This window comes from Mytilus trossulus, chromosome 13 (assembly GCF_036588685.1).
Source record: "Mytilus trossulus isolate FHL-02 chromosome 13, PNRI_Mtr1.1.1.hap1, whole genome shotgun sequence".
Lineage (NCBI taxonomy): Eukaryota > Metazoa > Mollusca > Bivalvia > Mytilida > Mytilidae > Mytilus > Mytilus trossulus.
In genome coordinates, this window is record NC_086385.1 from 21401155 (window position 1) to 21429154 (window position 28000).

Here is a 28000-nt window from a genome sequence, read left to right on the forward strand (position 1 = left end):
AACAATTGAGGTCTTTCCTTTTCATAATGTTAAATAAAAATAACAAACTGGTCAGGAAAATGATAAATCAGCTAAGAATAACAGAAATTTTCATATAAGGTGTCAAAACTTAACATAACAGTCTGGCATGACATATTGTTAATGGTACCAATAAACAAAAATGTTTAGGGTTATTCTATCAACTTATGGGTTATTTGATTTAAGTTCTATATTGGTCAAAATATAATTATGATGTTAAATTGTATTGCTTTTATCTGAATTTCCTATTGTGATGTCAGGAAAATAGGCTACCATGCCTATAGATCTTACATTGAAAGAACATATCTTTCAGCAGATCATTGAAAAAGAAGTATTAAGATGGCTTTCACATTAATAGAGAAACAGATTCATTCAATCAACAAATCTTGTGCAATACAATAATGAATATTTCTCCACTGTTGACTTTAAAATTTAAAAAATCTAAAGCAACCTGATCCTCATCTTTTGAATTTGAAAACTGAACTGTTTCAAGTAGAGAAATATTGTAACACACTGGATGAAGGGGTAGATTCTATTTGTGTAACATCACAGTACAAAGAGTTGTTTTGTTCTGACATCCTTAGGTATTAGCAGAAACCCAAACAGGCAACTATTTTATTTTATCTTCTATCAATTTATTTCTTCAAACAAAGATAAAAACATATCCAGACAACAATACAATCACATTTTTTTTTGCATTATACAAAAAATTAACAAACTTTCAAGTCTTTAAACAAGTACACAATTCAATGTTATAATGTATTGGTATATTATGATAAATTTGATATTATATTGAATTGTTGTTTTAAGTCACATTTGCTTTTGTTGCTGTTTTGTCTTCACATTGTTTACTTTTGCCAACATAAAATGTCCACTGTTTTGAATTATCAACTCTCCTGAAATCCAAACTATCAACTTCCCAACTGAAAAGATAAAATAAGTCAACTCATGAAAATCTATTTGTGTTTTTGAAATTTTAGTTATGCATACATAACATTCTCCAGAGAAAAACAGAGAAATCTATTGTAAATTTATATATATATTTTCCACAAAATATTTAAAGGTGCAATGCACAAATGTAATATAAAGAATTGAAATATATAAAAGTTCTCATTTCGTGCAATACATATTCATGAATTAATGTGACAAGTTATTCAGTCAAAACAGGAAAACATTGTTATTTAAAGGGCAATAACTATAATGTTAATGTTAATCTTGTCTTGCTGATCATTATTGCTATTTTAGGATAGTAACTCCTATTAAGGTGGTACCCAACACTTTCACTAAAATTAATTTGGCTTGTTTAATTTTCATAAATTTTTTACAAGGCATTTACTTCGACCCTTTAACAAAAATATAAAAATTTCAAAAATTTTGAACCAACCATTTACAACACAACCTAATTAAAACGTTTAGCTGAATTTACAGAGTTATCTCCCTGTTGTGTTAGGTACCACCTTAAAAGGCATCCAACAGTTTTGATGTAAATAGACAGAAGTAGATTTCAACATTCTGAACATTTCTGCTTTGTCATATTTTTTCAATTTATAGTGTTGACAAAACTTGCATTTTACCCCTTGTTCAGTTAATGCCTTGTCCTGCTTAATTGGTTGGCAAGCCATGCAAGCCGGTGATCTATTTTAATAAACTAGGTACCCATATTGGCCTAGTATGGTCAAATTTAGCCCATAAATTTCAGAGGAGAAGAATTTGTAAAATTTAAGAAGATGGTGGCAAAGCTGTAACAGTAGCAGAGTGTATTTACCCTGGTACCAAGTAATAATTACACTTACTCATCATCTATTGTTGGTCTGCTACATTTTGTTAGTAGGATGCCATTCTTTTTTGTACCATTAAGAGGAATTGAGAGCTGAAAAAAAGAAAAATTAAAATGAGAAAATGAAATTACAATGATATTTGTAGTCATTTGTTAAACGGATTCACGGATTTTGCTATCGGCCTAGCCACAATCAGATGTGCATTTTGTGTTTCACATGAAGTCAAAAATGAGTATCACCTCAGGGAAAAACTGTTTTGATATTTTGGTTCAAAAATGGTTTAAATTATGAAAAATTGCCATCTTTAGGCTAACACGGGAAGCATTTATATATTTACAGGCAGTTTTTGGAAGAAATATTTAATATTTTTATTAAATAAATGGTGTTTAAAAACTGTATAATTTTCTTTAATGGTTGTTTCAAGACATGGTCACAAGTGTCAGATTTTTGGTCAATGACAAAGACAACAAAATATGTTTAGAATTATTGAATATCAACTATTTTAATTGAAAAAAGATTGACAAGAACATGTTTAACTCACAGTTATTTCAAACAACAGTAGCTTTCTTTGATTATTAATCTTATCTGGTAAAACTGTATCTAAACTTATCCATAAATAACAAAACTTCCAAAAAAAACCCTTTCTTTTGGTGTATAGAACATTAAAATAACTTGATGCATATTCTTACAATAAACAATCAAACTTAGCAATACAATTTATATGTTTTGTATACGGACAAGACAATGTATTCATATTTAATGAAATGTATTATTAAAACCTAATTTTGATATAGCTAAAAGTGTTCTCTTGAGAGAAAAAAAACATACATTTTCTCAGGTTTATCTATCAAATGATGCTCAACATCGAAGAAAATGAAAACAAATACATTTTGATAATGTCTATGGACAAGACATTTTATTGATATTCAATTAAATGCTTTCAAAGATGATTGTTTAAGTTATGATTAAAAGTTACCAATTAGATTTTAAACTGTGTTTGTTAAATTTTGGAAAATATAAAAATGTACCCATAAATTTTAACCTATCTCAATAATTTATTGATAAGGCCAAAACGAAGACACATATTTTTAACTGAAATCCATTCATCTGACTGTTTAAAACAATCAAACTATTATTAAAACTCTATTTTATAAGAGTACGCTATATCCATTCGTTTGATGTGTTTGGACTTTTGATTTTGCCTTTTGATTTTTGATTTTCCTTTTTGAATTTTCCTCGGAGTTCGGTATTTTTGTGTTTTTACTTTTGACATAGTTGAATGTGTTCTCTTGAAAAAATAACAATATATTTTACCTATCAAATTAGGCTGAACTCAAGGAAATTGGATACAAATATATCGTGGTAATGTCTATGGACAAGCCAAATTCAGTTAAAAAAAAATTTTGTTAGAATTAATTGTGACTATATTTATGTTGAAAATGCTGAGTTTAAATATGAATAGATAACTTTCATCACCTATAAATAATGTTTAAGTTCCATAGCAGACAAATAATTGAATTTAATACTTGATATGTACAAGTGTCTTGTCCGTAGACACTTCCTATTATGCTGTTCATACTAAAAATCAAAAGATAAAGATAGAGAGAGAGAAATACTTTTTCCTCAATTGATTTAATTAATCTTTTAAGGTATGCAGCAACTAAAATAAACAATATTGAAGTAAAATAAGGTATGCTCTTATGACTGATAATGTGCCACTTTTTAAAATCCACTCCTGTAAAGTAATTTTATAAAAATTGAGGACACTTGAATTACCATTTATTTTATAAAAATAAGATATTTCTATGTTTAAACAACACATAGGCCTAATTTAGACCCATAAAGCCAAGCAATATTGAAAAAAGACATGTCTACGGACAAGACATGTGTCTACGGACAAGACATTCTGATATATTTTTGAAATTTTTCCTCTATTAATAGATGGTAGAATTTTTTTTTGTAGTATTTTCATATCTACAAAAGAACAGGAACTTAGCAATGCAACATTAATGTAATTATGCTTCCAGTTTACTAGGGAATGCATGTCTACGGACAAGACATTTTTTCCCTTTATTTGTATATCCAACTTTGATGGCATATATCTCCAGCTAGGGTACTGCAGTTTTGATAAATGAGGTAGTTTTTGATAATGTATATACCAAAAGGGAAAACAATACCCATAATAGCATAAATTTGATTCATTTTTTTGTTTTATCACTACACTGAGCAAGCTAAAAACAAAAGTACAAAATTTCATAACGAACGCATAGTATTCAACTTTTTATCATAACTTTGTAACCACTGAAGATTTTTTGTTGCAACAACCAGTAAAAGAAAGATGAATAAATTGTCTATGACAGTGAACCAATAAAGTAGTTCAAATTTAGTTCACTTATTAACTATCAATTGATAAAAACAGCGAAATTTTAAATGAAACAACATAACGTGAAATTTTGCCCATTTTCAGCGTGTTTTTTAGTGGTTTTTTTTCAAAACGGTAACACCTATACATAATAATTGATATTCATTGTGAAACCCTACATTCTGTTCTTCAGTTCAAAGATGTATTACTTATGTAAAGTTTATCTCTTTGTCTTTAGAAGCCTATAACATAGACCGAATATGAAATGCACATCTGATCTTGGCTAGGCCGTATACTTTTTGGAACTTTTGGATTATAGCTCTTCATCTTATATATATAAGCTTTGGATTTCAAATATTTTGGCCACGAGCATCTCTGAAGAGACATGTATTGTCGAATTGCGCATCTGGTGCAAGAAAATTGGTACCGTTAATTTTATTAAAACATGCTGGAGTAAAAATATTACATTGACAATGATTGTTGTTTGTCCAGTTATACAGCCTATTATTAGCCTGACAATGATTGTTTTTTGTCCAGTTATACAGTCTATTATTAGCCTGACAATGATTGTTTTTTGTCCAGTTATACAGTCTATTATTAGCCTGACAATGATTGTTTTTTGTCCAGTTATACAGTCTATTATTAGCCTGACAATGATTGTTGTTTGTCCAGTTATACAGTCTATTATTAGCCTGACAATGATTGTTGTTTGTCCAGTTATACAGTCTATTATTAGCCTGACAGTGATTGTTTTTTGTCCAGTTATACAGTCTATTATTAGCCTGACAATGATTGTTGTTTGTCCAGTTATACAGTCTATTATTAGCCTGACAATGATTGTTGTTTGTCCAGTTATACAGTCTATTATTAGTTGACAATGATTGCTTTTTGTCCAGTTATACAGTCTATTATTAACCAGACAATGATTGTTTTTTGTCCAGTTATACAGCCTATTATTAGCCTGACAATGATTGTTGTTTGTCCAGTTATACAGTCTATTATTAGTTGACAATGATTGTTGTTTTTCCAGTTATACAGTCTATTATTAGCCTGACAATGATTGTTTTTTGTCCAGTTATACAGCCTATTATTAGCCTGACAATGATTGTTGTTTGTCCAGTTATACAGTCTATTATTAGTTGACAATGATTGTTGTTTGTCCAGTTATACAGTCTATTATAAGCCTGACAGTGATTGTTTTTTGTCCAGTTATACAGTCTATTATTAGCCTGACAATGATTGTTGTTTGTTATACAGTCTATTATTAGCCTGACAATGATTGTTGTTTGTCCAGTTATACAGTCTATTATTAGCCTGACAATGATTGTTTTTGTCCAGTTATACAGTCTATTATTAGCCTGACAGTGATTGTTTTTTGTCCAGTTATACAGTCTATTATTAGCCTGACAATGATTGTTGTTTGTCCAGTTATACAGTCTATTATTAGCCTGACAATGATTGTTGTTTGTCCAGTTATACAGTCTATTATTAGTTGACAATGATTGCTTTTTGTCCAGTTATACAGTCTATTATTAACCAGACAATGATTGTTTTTTGTCCAGTTATACAGCCTATTATTAGCCTGACAATGATTGTTGTTTGTCCAGTTATACAGTCTATTATTAGTTGACAATGATTGTTGTTTTTCCAGTTATACAGTCTATTATTAGCCTGACAATGATTGTTTTTTGTCCAGTTATACAGCCTATTATTAGCCTGACAATGATTGTTGTTTGTCCAGTTATACAGTCTATTATTAGTTGACAATGATTGTTGTTTGTCCAGTTATACAGTCTATTATTAGCCTGACAATGATTGTTATTTGTCCAGTTATACAGTCTATTATTAGCCTGACAATGATTGTTGTTTTTCCAGTTATACAGTCTATTATTAGCCTGACAATGATTGTTGTTTGTCCAGTTATACAGTCTATTATTAGCCTGACAGTGATTGTTTTTTGTCCAGTTATACAGTCTATTATTAGCCTGACAATGATTGTTGTTTGTCCAGTTATACAGTCTATTATTAGCCTGACAATGATTGTTTTTTGTCCAGTTATACAGTCTATTATTAGCCTGACAATGATTGTTGTTTGTCCAGTTATACAGTATATTATTAGCCTGACCATGGTTATTGTTTGTCCAGTTAGTCTATTATTAGCCTTTAAATTTTAATTCACCTCTATCAACTTCTTTTTCTTTTTGCAATTCAAAAATGCTGTCTATCATTTGTCTATTATATAGTTTTCAGAATAATGTTAAAGAATTCTATTATGTTAACATGATAAAGGAAAATATAAATAACTCTTACAGGTAAATGTTTGATGGTTGCAAAAACTTGACATCATTTCTGCGTTTTGAGAAAGATTTTGAAAATCTTATAACTTTTGCTGTTAGTCTGTTACAGCTAGTTCTCCATCTATCATATTTTGTCGAGATATAAGTCAAAAGCATAAAAATTAGTAAAATATCATCATTTACAGATAATAACTTCTATGTCAACCTTGCATTCACTCTTTAGACACTGCCTCCATATTGGCTGATTGGTGAGGAATAAGAAACACAAACTTTATACTAGATTCCCTAAAGATCATTCAGCCCATGTGTGATTGAATTTGGCATGGTGTTTCAGAGGTGTAGATATTTGAAAACTTAATTGCAGTTGTTGTTGAACAGATTTATATCATTGTCTTTTCAGAATTATTACTTACCTGTGCAGAAAAATCATCAACTTGTGTATATGGATCATTAAGTTCGACTGTGTCAGCTGTAATGGGATCTCCTAACAAATCAACAACAGGCTGATATCCTTGCAGAAGATTTACGGACTTTTTAAAATGTTCTGAATTTACCATAAATACTGTAATTAAAAATATATTTTGTTGATATTAAAAGCTATTTTTCAAAGGAGAAACCATCTGATTTGAAGAGATGGAAAAGAATAGCAGGATTCTGAATTAATATTGTATTCATTGCAACTTTCATGATTTTAGGAATATTTTATTTTCTTGGGTGCATCCTAGAATTCTACTTGATACAAGATGTACAGAGCTGTTAATTGTTGTGTCATTTGGTCTCTTGTGGAGAGTAATTTGTGTCCCAATGGCACTCATACCACATCTTCTTTTTTATACTTAGCATTGAAAATTAAAAGAAAAATCTTTATTTTTCTAAAGTTCACAATGTTTTAATATGTTTTCCTTTGAGTCCACTCTAAAATAGTGACTATAAATATTGCCAATTTTTTTTCAAATGTTATTGGCAAAGTATAAAAATTGTTTATACAGTTTTGCAAAATAAAATAAGCACCAGAGGAATAATTAACATGATAATAAAACATGATGATAAACAAGAATATATCGTTTCTGTGAGGAATAAATAAAGGGTAACAATTAACCACAAGAGAAAGAGAGATTTCACCACTATAACATGTGTATTTAAATATTTCTCCACACCCTTCAATAACAATTAAAATTAAATTCTTTAAAAAGCTCAACAGGCCTCATACTTCATTACATTCAATATTACAATCTAACTTTCTCTATTTTTGTGCTATTTTCATATTCTTGATCGATGTGAGAAAAATATTTCTCTTCACTAGTGAAAAATCTGTTCTCATCAAAAAGAATGTCGAAATTTAACTCTGACCATTAAACTGTCTTGGTTTCTTCTGATATTTCCTATTTTTACGTCATGAAAAATGTCGACCATGTCTGATAACATCACATAGAAAGTACACAACTTTCTTCAAATCTTTGAAAAGGAAGCTGATAAATATCATTAGAAAAACAGATTCAACTACTATAACTCTTGTTTTGCGATATTTCTCTATTCTCAAAAGTTGATCCTACATCATGTACATTTAGACATATGGAATTTTATCATTTTACTTTAAATTGTGTGTAACACTCAAACTTTGTTTTAAGTGGTTTTTGATATTTTAAAATTGTTGTTTCAAACTTTATTAGAAAATAACTTTTATACCCGAGAATTTTTAGGCTCTGGCAAAATAGCCATTTATATAAGGTTTTGCTATTTTTCCGATCAAAATCAATACATCAAATACAAATTAAAAATATTATTTGCCATAATCTTCACTGAATTCACAAAATCAGGAAATAACTGATAATTTTTGTGTATCAGTATCATGTTTTATTCCGATCATATGACAGCATATAAGAACATGTAGAAAATTGGTTGCAGGTAAGCGTAGCCTACAAATGCTATTATGCTTACCTGCATGCGGGTATGTCCAGACACTGTTTAAAATTTAACTGTCTTATGTGGAGAAATATCATAACACACTTGTTGCAGTGGTTGAATCTTTAGTAATGGGACATCTGATCATTTGGATAGTAATTACTGTTATGCGTTTACTTTTCTACATTGGCTAGAGGTTTAGGGGAGGGTTGAGATCTCATAAACATGTTTAACCCCGCCACATTTTTGCGCCTGTCCCAAGTCAGCTAGGAGCCTCTGGTCTTTTTAATCTTGTATTATTTTAATTTAAGTTTCTTGTGTACAATTTAGAAATAAGTATGGCATTCATTATCACTGAACTAGTATATATTTATAGCTGAAGGACGCCTCCGGATGGGGGAATCTATCGTTACATTGTCATTGAAGACCTGTTGGTGACCTTCTGCTGTTGTTTTTTCTATGGTCTGGTTGTTGTCTTTTTGATACATAGCTGCGGAACCGTAGCTCTTAGGTCCTTATGCTATTTTTTTACTATTTTATACCATGGTCCACAAATAGTTATAAATAGCATAAGGACCTAAGAGCTACGGTTCCGCAGCTATTTAATACATTCAAAATTTTCATTTTCAATTTTACTGAAAGTATTCGTCCATACCAGTATTCGTCCATACCAATTTTAAGCAAATTAAGTCGTCTTGCAGGCCTGCAGATATTTTTGAAAATTTAGTGTTCACCCCAAGAATCGGTTTGGCCACAATGTAACAATTTCAAGTTTATTTACAATTTACACAATGTGTATATGTAAAGTATGTCTAAATGAACATATGTTCTCATAGTTTATGACTTTATTCATTATAGGTTGAAAAATACGCAAAGTTTAGATGTTTATGAAGTGTCCTATATTTTGACTTTAGTGGAACCTTAATAGCATTAGCTGTAAAATTACACTTCAGGACATATATTCATTTTAAAATATATGAAACTGAATTAGCAAATAGCAATACAAAATTAACAGGTTTGAAAGGTTATCATAATAAAGTCTAAAAATCGACACTTTAAAACACCTCTACTACCTCGATACTTGTCTCGAGCTGAAATTTGAGCGTAAGTGTATGCAGCACCAAGTGATAGTCCTAGAGCTGCGAAATGCTTAAGATAGTTCTTCATTTTGCAATGTGTGCTATCATTTAAACTGGATTATAAGCGACTTCTTGTCGAAAGAACGACCTCATGACTTTCAGAATTAGTCAACACTTTACACAACATTTTCAAGGGACATGCTAAAAAAAATACAGCACGCTGTATTAATAATACCAGAGTACGAAGACGAAGATCCAAACTGCATGAATTTCTGATGTCTTATCATCTTTGAAAAACAATGCAGAATTTCAAGTTCAAAATAGAATCTGACTAGCAACAAAATCTTAAGGTTAACATGTTTTATCAAAATAGGGATACAAGTGAAACAAGCACATGTGATAAATAAAATTGTATAGAGCCACAACATACAACATTAGTTTTTATATAAAGGGACGAACATTTGATATTCTGAGGGGGAGGCGGATTTTGAAAATAAATAACTCAGCCTTGATGATCACAAAAATGAATGGTTTGTTCTGCGGCTAGTTCTGTTCTGTTCTGTTTGAGAAAATCCCTCCTTCAAAGGAGCACTTCGCACAATGACGAATAATGTTTATATAAATATCTAAAAAAAAAAGACATACTACGTACGCCTTGTGAGATGAGTGTTGGTTACTGTCAAAGACAGTTTGAAAATAAATTACCTGAAAATAAATTACCTGACTTGCAATCGAAACTACCTGGATTATTGTGGCGATCATCATCAGGTCTAAATTTGTAAGTTTTAGGATTTGTCTCCCTTTAATGTAAGACAAAATACGACTTGAATAAGTCCAATATTGTTAAACAAGAAATAATTGACCAGAATCAAAAAGTTGCAAATATCGACTCCTACAAGTCGATAAGTGATCAAAATTGGTTAACTTCAAGACCCACGCACATTTATAAGAAGGTCATGCATCTAAATCAAATAATGATAACATTAAAAGCCAATGCTTTGTCTTCTAAAGAAAAATATGAATGAGAGTGTAAAAAATTGGAGATAATGTTAATTAACCTTACAATGCAACCACCTGGAATCACACTGAATGAGGTAGAACATCTGTGTTTAGTAAGGATGTTCAATTAGATAATTAAATATAGATAGCTCAAGTCCTTGTGAACTCTCATACAGGTTTTTGCTGTCATAGGTGGTGTAGTTTGGCCACAAAGTAACATTAAGTTTTTTCACCAACATAAATAGACCTAAACAAGTCTGTCATTTTCTGACTTAGATAAGTCTAAAATTGAAACTACATTTTTATAATAAATACATGTTTCGACTTATTTAAGTCAAAAACAAAAATAGACTTGTTTATGTCTGAGCTCTGACTGATCATTAAGTTGAAAACTTCTTTAGCTGCCTCATAATTTACTTTATATTAAATTTCTTATCTTAACTGTGAACTTTGCGCATAAATAGAACGAATAATTTTTCTGTACTGCTATACATGTACGATGGTTTCCACAATATTTTAAATACTTGTCGCATACATTTACATACTGCTGCATTTATATTAAAATGTTATGTAGGATTAAACTTCTTCCCATTCCAATGTTCATCATTAATATGAATTTTTCTTAAATATTAACAGATTCTGCACAAACTTTTACTGTTGTAAGCTATATAATATTAAGACTATTCCATTATGTAGGATTAAACTTCTTCCCATTCCAAAATGTTCATCATTAATATGATTTTTTTTTAAATATTGACAGATTCTGCACAAACTTTTACTGTTGAAATCTATATAATATTAAGACTATTCCATTATGTAGGATTACACTTCTTCCCATTCCAATGTTCATCATTAATATGATTTTTAAAAATATTGAAACTAAATAACTCAGCAGGTCTAATCGAAAGTATAATACCATACCTTTATACCTTATCTTCGGGTTGTTACATAAGCCAAAGGCTTCTACTGACCCCTCATCTTGGATTGTCGTATATGATTTCTCATCTCATAATTAATATATTTATAATGTCTAAGTATTCATTATAGTGTAATTGTTAGTGTGTGACAACATGTATGATTTTAAAAGTAGCTGTTTCAATCATAATAACATGATTTTCTGAAAGGAGAATGATTCTAGTTTACATGTAAAAAGATAGTTATTTATTCAGAAAACATAAATTAAACCTAAATTTATTTAGTCAGAAAACATAAAATTAGACCTAAATAGCATGTTGGACAGAAGTTATGTTGGACGTAACAGGACATTGAAAATTGAATATTTTCCTTTTATATGAAGGCTTTGTTAATAAATATATTGATTTTTCTCTGACAGTTCATACGATCTTCAATTAAAGTATATCAGTTTGTTAAATTTTTCAAAAACTAACTTATAAGTTTGAAAAATCTTAAAATATGTTGGACAAACGGGGACATTTTTGGATGAGAATTTGTTCTGTTCTGCATAATTCAAAGTCAGAAACAAAATCAAAACTATGCTGTTAATACTTATATCTACAGCTGGTGTTCCTCAGCAAGAGGTAAAATGGTTCATTATTAAATAAATGGATAAAACAAAAGCATAAAAAACTGTTGATGAACAGCATACAAAATTCATCTGTTGTAGGACAAACATAGGACAGATTATATTCCCTGTCGGACAAAGATAGGACAGAATTCACTATTTTACTGATCGATCTAATGGCAATTTAAAAATTGGCACCTCTTAAGAAGAGACGAGGAAGGGTCTGAGAACTATTTTTAAATTTATGTGGACTTGTTAATTGTAAAACAAGTTTCTTTTTACTTTTTAAAAGCTGTTACGTCCGACGTTAGAAGATTTTGTCCTAAGGTTCGTCCAACAGAACATTATCAGACTCTTGTTCCGTCCTAATTTTCAAAATGATGTCAAATTTAGACTGTCAATAGTTTAAAACCTCTTTATTTTTCATATATATACGGTAGTATTTAAGGTTAAGTTATTGTCAAAGTGAAAGCGAAATTGATTCCGTGACTTGAGTTAGCCATTTTAGAGAATATCTTGGATGTTGGACGTAACATTTATTCGGATGTTACTTCCATCTCTTGGTTGGACAGAAAGAGAGTTCACTCCTTCAATGTCGTTGACCTCGAGTTAAAAGGAACAGTTGACAGCAATATTGTATGCGCATTGCGATTGTCATAAAATTTATTGGCATAAACATTTAAAAAATAAATAAACTGAGTTGGCAACTTGCAAATAAAAATTGAAATTTTCGCCCTTAACGGTTGGACAGATTTTTCAAGAGTAAACTTTAATGACAATTCCTGAAAAAAATAAAACTTTCTGCTGTAACTTCATGATGAATTATCATATTTTAGTTGATAAGCCCAAGCCTCAAGATATTTAGTGCATTTAAGGTGGTACCTAACACTACAGGGAGATAACTCTGTAAAATCATCTAAACGTTTTAATGACGTTGTGTTGTTAAGGGAATATTAAGCTTCTCAATGATCAAAATGAGTTCTTGCCAAACTGCTATATAACCAGTGTATTTTTTCTGATAAAATGCTTGGTTAAAAATATTTGAAAACTTTACATTTTTGTCAAAGGGTCAAAGTAAATACTTTGCCAAAATTTTATGAAAATTAAACGAGCCAAATTAATTTTAGTGAAAGTGTTGGGTACCACCTTAATTGCCCTCTATTGTTACATAACTTATATTTCATTTTCACTTAAGAAGAAGACAGAAAATGTTAGTCCGACAACGTGACCATTTAAAATTGTTTTTAGTCCTTATTTTTCGAAGATTTTTCATTTATTAATGTCCCAAACCTTGCCAAACCTATTTTATTACCTGAAAATCCTTTTTACCTAGTTGCCAAAAAAAAGGTTTATAAAACAATTTTAATTTTGGGTCATTCGACCATGTCACAAAATAAGCATGCAAAAAATAGGGAATTCACCACTTCATTTATAAAATACTTTATTCAACAATAAACTTTTCATATGAGACTGTTTATATTATCTCTTCATAATACAGTGAATTGATTAGCTACCTGCATTAAAACTAAAAATAATTTAAAATATGAAAAAAATGCATTTTTCTGGGACACCCATTAAAACAGCACTTTACTGAATACTTAGCCATATAATAAATTAAACTTATAAAAAAAAAAACACTTATTAAGGTGTGCGCAGTTGAACAATTAACACGAACATATGAATGTATATGGGTTCCAATTTTCGCCATTTAATGCAGACTTAAAATCATTCAGAGTCTTGCCGTCAGTATGATTCTTACAGGTTATTCCACTGATCCACTACTCTAATTGAAAAAGTATTTAGTCTATGTGTGGCCTTACACTGTTTTTTTAAAAGTTTTAATGAGTGACAAATAGTATTATTAGATGTCATCTATACCATGCAACACTTTGTAGACTTGTATCATATCATTCCTATCCCTATGATATTCCAAAGTTGGTAAACCCAATGATCGTAGCCTGTCTTCATAATTAAAATGACAAATATTTTTTACCAGTTTTGTGGCCCTTCTTTGTACAGATAAGATGACACAAGATTCTTTATAAGTTCAATCTTTCCCCAAAAAAATCGAGAAACACTTCCCAATTTTTTTAATAATAAAAGTAAAAATATTATCAGATTATCATTTAATTATAACTTGAGGTATATTGTCTCATCAAACCTTACCTCACTTTTATTTTAACAAGGTTGTAACTACGCCTCATGTAGGAAATTTCAAAACCAAACGCTTGTCTCCATATTAAATTGTGTTCATGGCGAGTGCCTTGCAAGAAGCAAGTTCTGTTTTCCCTCAGACTTAGTCCTGATTTTTCGGGATCAATTTTTCTTATTTATTTGTCTTTTGTTCATTGATTGCCCTTTTGTATTTTGTTAGTGTACGTTGCATTCCTTTTGTAATCTAGTAATTTTGTTCTGAACTTGATCATGAGTTTAAAAAAAGAACAGGAGCCACAGACTTAACTACCGTTATGGGAATTCCATTTTTGCTTTTCATGCATATTGGTCTTTTGATGTTGTCCCTAGAAACTGTTAAAAGTCTTACACTGAATTTATACATTTTGCTTTGAGACCAAATATTGTCAAAAAATTGTTAATTCAAAACTTGCATTTTCAGATTATGAATGGGCCTTCAGAAAACCCAGAAAGCATGATTTTGCATCATTTGTTCTATAGCACCTTGGTCCTTCAGTGGCTCCAAAACCTTTCAAAAAAAAATTTGCGCTTGGCTTGGTGAAAATTGTTTGCCAATACTTTTAAAAGAGGCTAGTAAATAAATACAACCAAACTTGAATACTATGTATGTATGTATGTATGCAATACATTTATATGCAGTTGGGAATATAAAAGATCCATTTCTGCAGAGGATGATGATTAATTCAAATTAAATGGTACACAATGACTTGACTATACATGCATGACATGTATTATTTATAAAAAATACAAATCATTTTAAAATTGTGTGTTTTCGAATATCATGAATAAAGTTGTGAAAATGAATAATCAGTCCCTTGCTTTAATGAAAATAAAAAATCTTGCTTTAATAGTGCAGAAAATGAATAATTTGTCCTCTTAGTACAATTTAGTAGTTTACAAAAATAAATAACCGATCAAAAACAAATCCTCCTGCCCCCCTCCAGAATATCAAATGGGTGTCCCCTAACTAATAATTGAATACAATTTATCTTATATAAGATGTGAAACATCAGGGGCAGATCCAGCCATTTTATAAAAGGGGGGGGGGGGGTTTCAACTATATGTCCCCATTGAAATGGATTGATCGGCCAACAAAAAAGGGGGGTTCCAACCCCTAGATCCGCCAATGAACATTATTTGAAAAAATATATACAAATATATGAATGTAGGACAGAAAGTCACAATTCAGTTTTGAGATTATTTTTCTTTGAACAAGAAAACACTTATTTTGAAAACATTTTTTTTGTATTTTTCTTGATGTAGCTGTTATGAAAACAAAATGTCAAAGTGGTTTGATACTTATAATGGCTTTATTTTGCTAATAAATATATACTTTGTATGATTATAATTTGGGCAGATTGCATTTGCGCCAATTTTTGAAAAATCCAATTATTCGTTTGCGCCACAATGTTATATTTCATTAATGATTTCCGTCAAAATATTAAAACTTCATATGCACCATTTTACAGGTTATATAGGTCAAGTAAAATGTTCATTGCTCTATCGTGAATAGGATTTATTTCTACAGTATTTCCCTTGGATAATTGAGTGCGGTCATACTCATTTTTAAATCAAAATTGAGGTTTAGAATTATATATATTGCCTTCAAATGTTGAGGTTGACAATTTAGAGAAAAACCGAGGAAATGATTCTGTCATTTTTTTTTTATGATCACACACATAGGCTTTTCTTTATTCTGAAAAATGGAGACAAGTCGTTTCGGTGTGCCAAAAAAATAAACAAACTCGCAAAGTCAGAATAACAACTAATATGGCCAAACTTATAACTTATAAATTTGCTATAGTGTATAGTTCTTAAAACTGTCTGGCAATTTTACTCCTGTGTTTAGTTCTTTCTTTTAGGTTTTATGATCACGTTGATTTATCATGTTTATAAAAGAACTGTGTTTTATCAAGGTTTTAACATTACTTTAATGGTTTTTATGATGACTGATTTCTGATAATTAGATTTTCTTAAATGCAAACAAAACTGTCTTTATTATTAAAAGGCTTTTATTCTAAATAGATTTCTATACTATTTACCTGTATTTACCTGTAATATTGTGGCAAATGAAAGTTTTTATTTTTGGCGCAATGAAAGATGGTTTGTGGCGCAAATGAAATGACAATTGGTGCAAAAGCATAGCACCGTATATATTTAATATGTTCATTTATGAGCAATTTCCTTAATTTAAAAATACATGTATATATATGAAATTAAAGGAGAATTATTCAAAATATATTTAAACAATTGTCAAAAAATTATTTGTGACTTTTTGTCCTATATTGTATATAATATATTATATATATAAAATTTCTGACTTAATGTCCAATTACTGAATATAATATATATATAAAGTTAGATTCCTCCATTCATATGGACCTGGAGATCATGGATTCGTATAATTTACAAAAATGAGTACAAAAGTCATTGTATAATTATACCTTCAGTATCTGTATAATTCTGGAAATAACTCAAAATGCTGAGTAAAACATATCCTTTATATATACCTTAAGTGAGAATGTGACGGAAAATGCTGTAAACCAACTGATTTTCTAAGGCCATTTATTTTAACAACTTGCATTAGTAAAAATAACTGGAATTCAAATCGGCAGGAAAACGTAAAACTTGAATCTTAAAAATGAGAAGACTGGGTAAATAAAAAATGAGAAGACTGGGTAAATAAATTGTCGAAATATCCCCAAATAAAGAATACATGAAAATATAAGTTGGTTTACAGAACCTATTTAAACCTATGTCATCTGATAGATCAAAGTTATTCCAAATTATCAGCTTTTCCTTCTGTTTCATATGAAAAACAAGACTTAGTTTGCTCTCTAACTCTGTCATGATTGATATGTTATTTCTCTTTGCAGATGTGATCATCATGGAATACAAAAATGCTGTAAAATTGTGCTGGTAAAAATTAAACAGGATACCTCTGTAGGATGGCACTGAATCGATTATGTATTCCTTGGTCTAAGGTGCCTCGATGTTCCGCAATATATAACTGTTTACTTGCAAATCAAACATGCCAGCAATATCAAACATGTGAAAAATCATTTTCCAGATTTTTAACAAAATCATCTAAAGTATTCTCTAACACTGATTCAGAGAATTTGGTTGAAAATAAAATTGCTGATAGCTCAAGTGTTTTAGGACGTCAGTTACTTCACCCTACTGGAATGACAGAAATTCTAGCATGTGAAAGCAGCAAAGCTCTTTTATCACTTGCTTCAAGGAAAACACAAGATTGGAATTTCAATCCCACTGACCTTGTTCCCATTTTCAGTCACCTTGAAGATATTGTTTATGAAAAAGAATTAACTCACCTGTCTTGGCTATATGGAGAAAGGAGAATTGCATTTCAACAGCTTGTTTATAACAAGAGATTACAGACTGATGTGAATACTCCACTGCAGGGACCAGAGTTCACACAACTATTACATTCTCTCTCAACAAGCATAGATCACTTAGAAACAGAACATTTAACAGAAATTTTATCTGCCTTGGCTCATCTTGGAGTGCCTTTGTCAAATGTTACGTGTGTTGCCATTCTTAACCAAATTTTAGACAAGTCTGCCTCATTTTGTTGGTCAGATTTCAGATTTATTGTTCCATTAGTAATGGAAGGAGCTTTAGGAAATAGAGAAATCATATTTAACATGCTTATTTATCCCAAATTTAATGAACTGATAAAAAATAGTGGTTTAGAAGGACAGAGTCGAGATATGCTTCTTTCTTTTCATCCTTTACTCCTTCGAGCTGCAGACAGGTATCCAGTAGATATCATTATCAAATGCATGAGAAAAATTGCATCTTTAACTTCAGAGGAAGTTTTCAATGATCATGAGGTAGCTGTAGACATGTTTGATTTGATGGTTAATTTTGCAAAGGATGATGGTCATAAGAGTCTTCATAGCTCTGATGTGATGTTTCAGCTTTTTATCAAGATCTGTTTAAGGTCTGCTGAGACAATTGTAGAAAATATTGATGACGTAGAACCATATAATTACAGAACAATCAGAAAAGGTGTATGGATTATCAATCAGTGCATTTTCTTTTACCCAAAACAGTTAACAGACGTATTTAATTTACTTGAAACCGCATTAACCAAAAAATGTACTGAATTACTTGATAGAGAAAATTTAACTTCAGCAGAAGTCAGCTATGCAATTCCTCATGTTCAGAATTTAAGAGAATCTGTACATAGTGAAAAAATAGAACAGGTTTTAAGGAAATGTTTGAAAGATGCTGATGGGTATATCATTAGCCATTTGGCATACAATATTCACAGAGAAAATGTCAGTATGGATTTCCTTTACGACCTGAATAATATTTGTTTAGAAAGGTTAACTGAAAAATATGACAAAAAAATTGTACGGTATTTAGGTTTCAGTACCAGAAATGATATAGAACCAATCAGAAATCAACTTGTATCCAAACTTCTACATATGTTCAAACACAAGACTTACAGTACCACAATGACCTGTCGACTTGGGGCTTCACTTATACTGCTTTCACCAGAGATAGACCCTCCTAATTTTGTAATCAATGACCTTATACAAGCTATTCCCAGGGCAGAGGTCAAGGACATATTTTTTATAGCAGTATGTTTTAGGAAAATGTTTAGACAAAGAAAAAAAGAGTTTTATCGATATTATGGAGATTTAATGATGGCAATAAACAAATCTGTTTCTACAAAAATCCATCAAGGTCGCCAACTTGATACATTAACCAGACATATCAACATGATGATCTCTTGTGACATACCTTTGTTAAGAATGGACAATGAAGCCATTATACAATTCTCTAGAATGCTTCCTGATGTGGCCAGAAACATGACTCTGCTTGAGTTTGGACATCTTCTAAGGAGGATTTCTGTAACAGCTTACTATAACGAGGAGCTACTTCATATACTAGAAAACTATGTTATAAATAACAAAGACAACATATTGATAAAGCATCTGATCTATGTTCTTGGTTATATGGAGGAAACAGGATATGAAATCAAAGAGCACAAATTTGAATCTGTATGTTTGGAAATTCTGGACCGGAGTTTTGATGAGTTATCTCAGTATGAACAAATTGATATAGTCTTAGACCTGTGTACACTACAAATATACCCAGAGAAATACATCCATCATATATTCTCTTTGGAATTCTTCAAGCGGTTAGGCGATTTTATAAATGGTATGTATATTATTTATATTTAGTCTTAGACCTGTGTACACTACAAATATACCCAGAGAAATACATCCATCTTATATTCTCTTTAGAATTCTCCAAGGGGTTAGGCGATTTTATAAATGGTATGTATATATATAGAGATATTAGATACATGTTAGTTGGAAGGCCATCAACAACCAATTACATTTAGAGGTTACTGTTAGTGCCCTTTAACACTAAGGTGGAAGTCAACTTCGAATAGCTGTCTTTGTGGAAAGTAGCATTGTCAATAAATAGGAAAATTATTTTATACTTTCCAATGATACAACTATAGCTTACCACAAGAAACTAAAGGATAAGGATATTATTATGTGAGTCATTACACAATAGACACTATAGAAGATTCCATTTTACAATTCCGTAATTTAATCTTTAAATAGTTTGAACCTAAGTCAAGAGAATCTCTTATATTCAACCAAAAAAATAGAAGAAGATTTGGTATGATTGGCAATGAGATAATTCTCCACCAGAGACCAAATGGCTTAGAAATTATATTATTAACTACTAGTAAGTCAGGTGTGATACAATATTTTTATTACTAAATTGCCATCAGAGTTGAGGTTATTAAGCTGGTTTTAAACACTCAGTATTCAATCCAGATAATTGTTTAATTAGAAATTTATTTTCCAGAATTAAATAATTATACAACTTCATAGAAATAATTCCGAGTTGAACTTGTATTTCAGGTCTAAAAGATGAGCAAGAAGTGTTAAGGATAAGGTTAGCGTTGGCCAATCTAAACAGAACAGTAGTCATTGATTGTCCACAGTTTAATATTCCTTGGATCATGAAAAAGTTTCCACCAGGTAAGTCAGAGTTAGAAATATATAGAGATTCTTAGTCCACCAGTGTGATAAGATATTTCCCGCCTTGAGAGACATTATAGTAAATACTTGGTAAATATTCAAATTAAAAGGAAAGGTTTGCAAAAAGTTTAAAATGTTTAAATTTGAACTGTTGCGATTTGGTTGTGAAATTTGTTCCTTAACTGATTTTTTAGATGATAGGCAGATAAATTTAATTCTTCTTTTTCAATAACCCTTAAAAATTTATGTTCTTTCTATGTGATGTAATCATACAGAATCAATTTTTTTTGGGTGAATTCATTATTGGTAATTTAGAGGAAAGCAAGAAACTTTAACGTCATAGTCAAATCAAATCAATGAACCAAAAAATTACCCATTTTATACCTTCTTAGTTTGGTGGTACATGTACAAATGAATTTCTTTTCATAAACCTGATTAGCTGTATGAGCACAATTTGATAAGTATGAGTAAGAGAATAGAAACATTGTTTATAAGCTACTTTGGGTTTAGCAGCCAATTTTGACTGTTTTTGGCAGAAAGTTTTTTGATCACATCCCTACATTATACATGTACATGCTTCCAAAAAGGTGGCTTCAAATTTCATCATTCCCAAATTCAGTGGACCCTGTAGAATTTGTCTGGAACTACTTATGATTTCCTTATTTACATACCAAGTTACACTTTGTAGTAAATGAATCTAGTATTTGCATTTTTTTCTCTCTAGAATTTAAAGTTGAAAGTACAAAGACATTTAGACGAAGAAGATTTGAAGATTTGGAATCCGTGATTCATTCTGTATTAGGGAGTGAAGTGTTTTACAATAGAGCAGATTTTTTGCCATACAATTACATTGGTGGTGAGTTAATCATCCCACCTAACATTTTTGACAGGCACATTTATTGTTATCTATGTCTTGTTATTTCATTATCACAATACAACATTTATTTGATATAAGAAGATGTGGTATGAGTGCCAATGAGACAACTCTCCATTTAAGTCACAATTTGTAAAAAGTAAAGCATTATATAGGTCAAAGTAAGCCTTAGCTCACACTGAACAGCAAGCTATAAAGGCCCCCAAAATGACTAATGTAAAACAATTCAAACAGGAAAACCAATGGTCTTATCAATTATAAAACCAAGAAATGAAAAACAGTCACAAACCACATCAACAAACAACAACCACTGAAAAACAGATTCCCAACTTAGGACAGATGCATACAAAACAAGTAAACATATTCTGCACAAATAAAGTTGATCTATGACACAATATAAGTACAATGTCAGAAAGAAAACTATAATCTGGGACAAAATAGTGTTAAATAAAATAATACTATGACATATTTTATATTTATGGATACATGAAGCAGGATGATAAAAAAAATCATTTATTTATTAATTCATGCCTCATATATACAGATATATATATCATATTGTAATGATTTTTTGTTTTTGTTTTCTCCCAAAGATTTTGTGTTTTATTTGGATAAAGACAGAAGACCTGTGGAATACAGAAAAGGAAAATATTCAAGGGATCCATCTTTACAAAGGTTTGTTAAAATATTTGTGCTTACCTGACCAAAAAACACTATGTTAAAATATTTGTGCTTACTTGACCAAAAAAAAAACACTGTTAAAATATTTGTGCTTACCTGACCACTAACACTGTTAAAATATTTGTGCTTACCTGACCAAAAACACTGTTAAAATATTTGTGCTTACCTGACCAAAAACACTGTTAAAATATTTGTACTTACCTGACCAAAAACACTGTTAAAATATTTGTGCTTACCTGACCAAAAACACTTATGTTAAAATATTTGTGCTTACCTGACCAAAAACACTATGTTAAAATATTTGTGCTTACCTGACCAAAAACACTGTTAAAATATTTGTGCTTACCTGACCAAAAACACTATGTTAAAATATTTGTGCTTACCTGACCAAAAACACTGTTAAAATATTTGTGCTTACCTGACCAAAAACACTTATGTTAAAATATTTGTGCTTACCTGACCAAAAACACTATGTTAAAATATTTGTGCTTACCTGACCAAAAACACTATGTGAGCTATTGCCATTACCATGATTACCTGCTGTTTGTTGTACTATACCTTTTTAGCACACGACACTAAAGGGTCAAGTGAGCTTTTTTTTAGCTCACCTGGCTCGAAGGGCCAAGTGAGCTTATGCCATCACTTGGCATCCGTCGTCGTCTGTCGTCATAAACTATTTCAAGAATCTTCTCCTCTGAAACTACTAGGCCAAATACTTCCAAACTTTAACTGAATGTTCCTTAGGGTATCTAGTTTATAAATTATATCCAAAGTTTTGATCTATTAACAAACATGGTCGCCATTGCTAAAAATAGAACATAGGGGTCAAATGCAGTTTTTGGCTTATATCTCAAAAACGAAAGCATTTAGAGCAAATCTGACACAGGGGTACAAATGTTCATTAGTTCAACATCTATCAGCCCTGAAATTTTCAGATGAATCAAACAACCCATTGTTGGGTTGCTGCCACTTAATTGGTAATTTTAAGGAAATTTTGCAGTTTTGGTCATTATCTTGAATATCTATAATACTAAAATGACGAGATCCAATTTGTCAGACGTCATCACGTAAAAACGACGAATCAAAGAATTCAACTGTATATATAACTAATATAGTACAAAGGCGTAGATTAAAAATTACACCACTCTAGGCCCTTTTGTTTTCCACGTAACTAATATTGCCAATAATTCAGAAGTTCTGGGTCGAGTCCAATACCGATACCAATAATATATTCACCTGTTACTGATTACCTTATCTGTACGTTCCGCATCTGGCAGGTGCACCACCAAACGATGTATTCACGATTAATATACTTTATACACGGGTCATAATCACAGGGTTGACACTACTAAATTGTCAAATTGTTAACCATTATAGTATTTTAATCAGTAAGAATACTAAAATAAGGCTTGCACATAGTTATATACTTTAATTCAGTCACGGACCCGCGATATCACGGGTGTGTTCTAGTTATTATAGATAAAGATAAACTGTAAACAGCAAAAATGATCAGCAAAGTAAGATCTACAAGTAAGTTAATATGACCAAAATTGTCAATTGACCCCTTAAGGGGTTATTGTCCTTTAATGACAATTTTTCACAATTTGTTCATCATATTTGCTAACTTTAAAAAAATCTTCTCCTCTAAAACTACTCAACCAAATTCAACCAAACTTCAACTGAATGATCAGTAGGGTGTATAAAATAAAGTTTGTGTTTTATTTTCTATTTCATCAAAAAACATAGCTGTCATGGCTAAAAATAGAACACAGGGTGAAATGCAGTTTTTGGCTTATATCTTAAAAACTCCAGCATTGAGAGCAAATAAGACAAGAAGTTTAAGTATTTATTAGGTCAAGGTCTACCTGTCCTGAAATTTTCAGCCGAATTGGGTAACTGGTTTTTCAGGTATAATGCCCCTGAATTGATGATTTTAAAGAAATTTTGCAGTTTTTGGTTATTATCTTGAATATGATTATAGATACAGATAAACTGTCAATAGCAAAAATGTTAAGGAAAGTAAGATCTACAAATAAGTCAATTTGACCAAAATTGTCAATTGACCCCTTAAGGAGTTATTGCCCTTTAAAAACTTTTTTCACAATTTGTTCATCATGTTGACTTACTTTAAAAAATCTTCTCCTTTGAAACTGCTGTATCAATTTCAGCCAAACTTAGGCTAAATGAGTTTCAGAGTATCTAGTATACATTTTATATTTTATTTCCTTGTATGTCAAGAAACATAGCTCCTATGGCTAAAATAGAACATAGGAGAAAATGATTTTTTTTTTTTGCTTTTGAAAAAAATAGGACGATTCAAAGAACATTTAAATAAATTGAAAAGCCCAAATAATCATTGATGAGAGATTTAACCAAAAAAATTAAGGTGAGCGATTCAGGCTCTTGAGAGCCTCTTGTTTCACTGGTGTCCATTATCTGTGGTAGCCCATTACTTTTTACAAAAATCTCCTCCTTTGAAACTACCAGGCCAAATTAAAATCACACTTGGCCACAATCATCATTGGGGTATCTAGTTTAGAAATAGTGTCTGATGACATACTTGCAAACCAACATTGCCATCATGTGGTAAAATGCCAGGTTTGTCTGTTATGTTAAAAACCACCATAGAAATAACAAATCTGACACCAACAGAAATGTTTCCATTAATGAGATCTACTGTTGACAAATGGATGATGGTCACTGAAGTTACTACGATTCCAATATGGCGGACAGACTCATTGCAAATGTTAAAAACCAAACGACGGCTGAGTTATAGTAGCCATATCCATGTAAAAACAAAGAAATTAAATGGGAAAGATTTTACAGGGATTCCCCTCCGCTTCAGTTACCATCATCCACTTGTCAACAGTGCTACTGTCCTTTTACATCAGATCTGTCAGGCAACTTCTTATAGGAGATATTGCCCTTGAAAGATGAATTTTACCAATTATATTCTCTTTTGTCTATTATCTTGTAATGGTAATAGATAAAAAGAAACATTAAAAGAAAAAGCATTAAATTATCAACATGAAAAGATCTTCAAATAACTTACCCTGAACATGGCTGAAATAGTCTCTCCTGAAATTGGTTTTCATTTGCTATCTTATGTTTGCCTCAACCAAATGTTACTTGTACACAATGAAGTTCAAGTTTGAATTTGGGTGGCATTACTTTTACTGTTTTTACTAGAGATATGCCCCTTTACAAATGTAAATACTGCTGATTTTTTGTTTCAGTTATCTTAAGTTTGCCTCACCAAATATTATGAATGTTATTCACAATGCTTATTACCACAAAACTCAGATTAAGTATGAATATGGGTAGAATCACTTTTATCATTCTTAGTTATGTCCCTTTACAACTTGATATACAAAGGGGGCACCATCCATCTGTGTCCCATGGACACATTCTCCATTTTTTTCTATTCTATTTTTTGGCATATTTGCCTATTTTCTTAAATAAGCATAAATGACAAGTGTCAGTAATGGCAATATTTCATATTTACACAAATGATTTCAACCTTTAACTATTAAAGTCAGAGAGAAACTTGGATAGCAGAAATCATTTACAATACAAGATCTACAAATAAGTCAACAAGGGGCAAAATCATTGGTCATCTCTTGATAAACAAGTAAATTAAAAATACTAAACTCCTAGGAAAATTCAGACATTCCTTAGTTTTAACCCTTTAAAGACAGTTTTTACCAATAGTTTGCCCTTTTGTTTCCTAATTTGAAAACTTTAATAGATAGACAGAAAATGAAAATGATCAGCAAGACCAGATTGAAATATAAAACTGTGCATTATGTAGGTAACCAAATAATGTTTTTCAATTTTAGGGTTGTTGTATTATTTATGGATCAAAGACATTTCTGCCTGAACAGTCGACGATTAGTTGGTTCATTTAAAGCAAAGATCCGTCATATACAGATGTCAGGTTCTCATGTTGTAGAGGTAAACACTATTATCAGGTTCTCATGTTGTAGAGGTAAACACTATTATCAAAGTTCTCATGTTGTAGAGGTAAACACTATTATCAGGTTCTCATGTTGTAGAGGTAAACACTATTATCAAATGTCAGGTTCTCATGTTGTAGAGGTAAACACTATTATCAGGTTCTCATGTTGTAGAGGTAAACACTATTATCAAAGTTCTCATGTTGTAGAGGTAAACACTATTATCAGGTTCTCATGTTGTAGAGGTAAACACTATTATCAGGTTCTCATGTTGTAGAGGTAAACACTATTATCAGGTTCTCATGTTGTAGAGGTAAACACTATTATCAAAGTTCTCATGTTGTAGAGGTAAACACTATTATCAAAGTTCTCATGTTGTAGAGGTAAACACTATTATCAGGTTCTCATGTTGTAGAGGTAAACACTATTATCAGGTTCTCATGTTGTAGAGGTAAACACTATTGTCAAGGTTCTCATGTTGTAGAGGTAAACACTATTATCAAATGTCAGGTTCTCATGTTGTAGAGGTAAACACTATTATCAAATGTCAGGTTCTCATGTTGTAGAGGTAAACACTATTATCAAATGTCAGGTTCTCATGTTGTAGAGGTAAACACTATTATCAAATGTCAGGTTCTCATGTTGTAGAGGTAAACACTATTATCAAATGTCAGGTTCTCATGTTGTAGAGGTAAACACTATTATCAAGGTTCTCATGTTGTAGAGGTAAACACTATTATCAAGGTTCTCATGTTGTAGAGGTAAACACTATTATCAAGGTTCTCATGTTGTAGAGGTAAACACTATTATCAAGGTTCTCATGTTGTAGAGGTAAACACTATTATCAGGTTCTCATGTTGTAGAGGTTAACACTATTATCAGGTTCTCATGTTGTAGAGGTAAACACTATTATCAGGTTCTCATGTTGTAGAGGTAAACACTATTATCAAATGTCAGGTTCTCATGTTGTAGAGGTAAACACTATTATCAAGGTTCTCATGTTGTAGAGGTAAACACTATTATCAAGGTTCTCATGTTGTAGAGGTAAACACTATTATCAAGGTTCTCATGTTGTAGAGGTAAACACTATTATCAGGTTCTCGTGTTGTAGAGGTAAACACTATTATCAAATGAAAGTTTACTTTACTTGTGATTTGTGATATTAGAATGGTAAAACATCAGTGACATTGACAAAACTATAAAGGTTTTTGGGATTTTTCAAGATAAAAGGCTTTTAACTACATGTTTAACCCTACTATATTTTCCTTTGCTTGTCGGAAGCCAGCTCCTAATTTATTGGTTTCCATTTGTTTCCATCTGTTATAAATGTTATTTATGGCATTCTTGTCATTTGGTGTTTTGTAAAATATTTGCTTTGTATACCACATAATCGGTGGTTAATTATTGACTGATTGTATTAAAGAGTGTTTTAATTATTGAAAATTAAAATTGTATGTACACTATCATAAAGGTTCAGACTCTGTCTTTTCATTTACCATTCACCATAGCAAGCTTTTGAAAACCTTTTTCTTCAAGTGTCCTTTAATTCTGTCTAGTAGCTTATGTTTCACCTGGAGGGGAAGGGGCTGTTAAATGTAAAACTGTTATACATGTGTTTATCTGTGCCATAAGCTATAATTTATGAATTAGTAATTGCTTGAAACTTTAAAGATAATCATAATAATCTTAGCAAAATTATTGTTCATTACATCAAAGTGGTTTAAAAGGGCATAACAGGAAGATTGGGTAACTACATGATGTGATTTGATAACTACATGATGTGATTTGATAACTACATGATATGATTTGGTAACTACATAATGTGATTTGATAACTATATGATGTGATTTGATAACTACATGATATGATTTGGTAACTACATAATGTGATTTGGTAACTACATGATGTGATTTGATAACTACATGATGTTATTTGATAACTACATGATATGATTTGGTAACTACATGATGTTATTTGATAACTACATGATATGATTTGATAACTACATGATATGATTTGGTAACTACATGATGTGATTTGATAACTATATGATGTGATTTGATAACTACATGATATGATTTGGTAACTACATAATGTGATTTGGTAACTACATGATGTAATTTAATTTCGTCTTCTTCTTCAGATTCCTGTATTTGAATGGAATTCCATGGCACTCTCATCAAAAGAATCTAAAGAAAAGTATCTTAGGACTAAAATGTTATCATTCTGAGGGGAACAAAGTTCATTCAAGACAAAACAAAGATTTTTATAAAAAAATAAACAAAACGCATCAATTATTTTTAA

General features: G+C 30.8%; 2 protein-coding genes across 2 annotated transcripts; one reads left to right on the forward strand and one right to left on the reverse strand.

The window, feature by feature from the left end:
* Nucleotides 1-694: 694 nt before the first annotated feature.
* On the reverse strand, nucleotides 695-9619 carry LOC134695476 (uncharacterized). Its single transcript, XM_063556747.1, has 4 exons — nucleotides 9431-9619; nucleotides 6869-7017; nucleotides 1812-1888; nucleotides 695-941 (listed from the first exon to the last, which is right to left on the reverse strand). The coding sequence occupies exons 1-4, from the start codon at nucleotides 9522-9524 to the stop codon at nucleotides 824-826; spliced, it is 438 nt and encodes a 145-aa protein (XP_063412817.1). The 5' UTR covers nucleotides 9525-9619; the 3' UTR covers nucleotides 695-823.
* LOC134695475 (FAST kinase domain-containing protein 1, mitochondrial-like) lies at nucleotides 9617-27976 on the forward strand. Its single transcript, XM_063556746.1, has 7 exons — nucleotides 9617-9786; nucleotides 17027-19343; nucleotides 20066-20185; nucleotides 20910-21041; nucleotides 21653-21734; nucleotides 25580-25694; nucleotides 27840-27976. Exons 2-7 carry the CDS (start codon nucleotides 17099-17101, stop codon nucleotides 27924-27926), a joined length of 2781 nt encoding a protein of 926 aa, XP_063412816.1. The 5' UTR covers nucleotides 9617-9786; nucleotides 17027-17098; the 3' UTR covers nucleotides 27927-27976.
* Nucleotides 27977-28000: the final 24 nt, after the last annotated feature.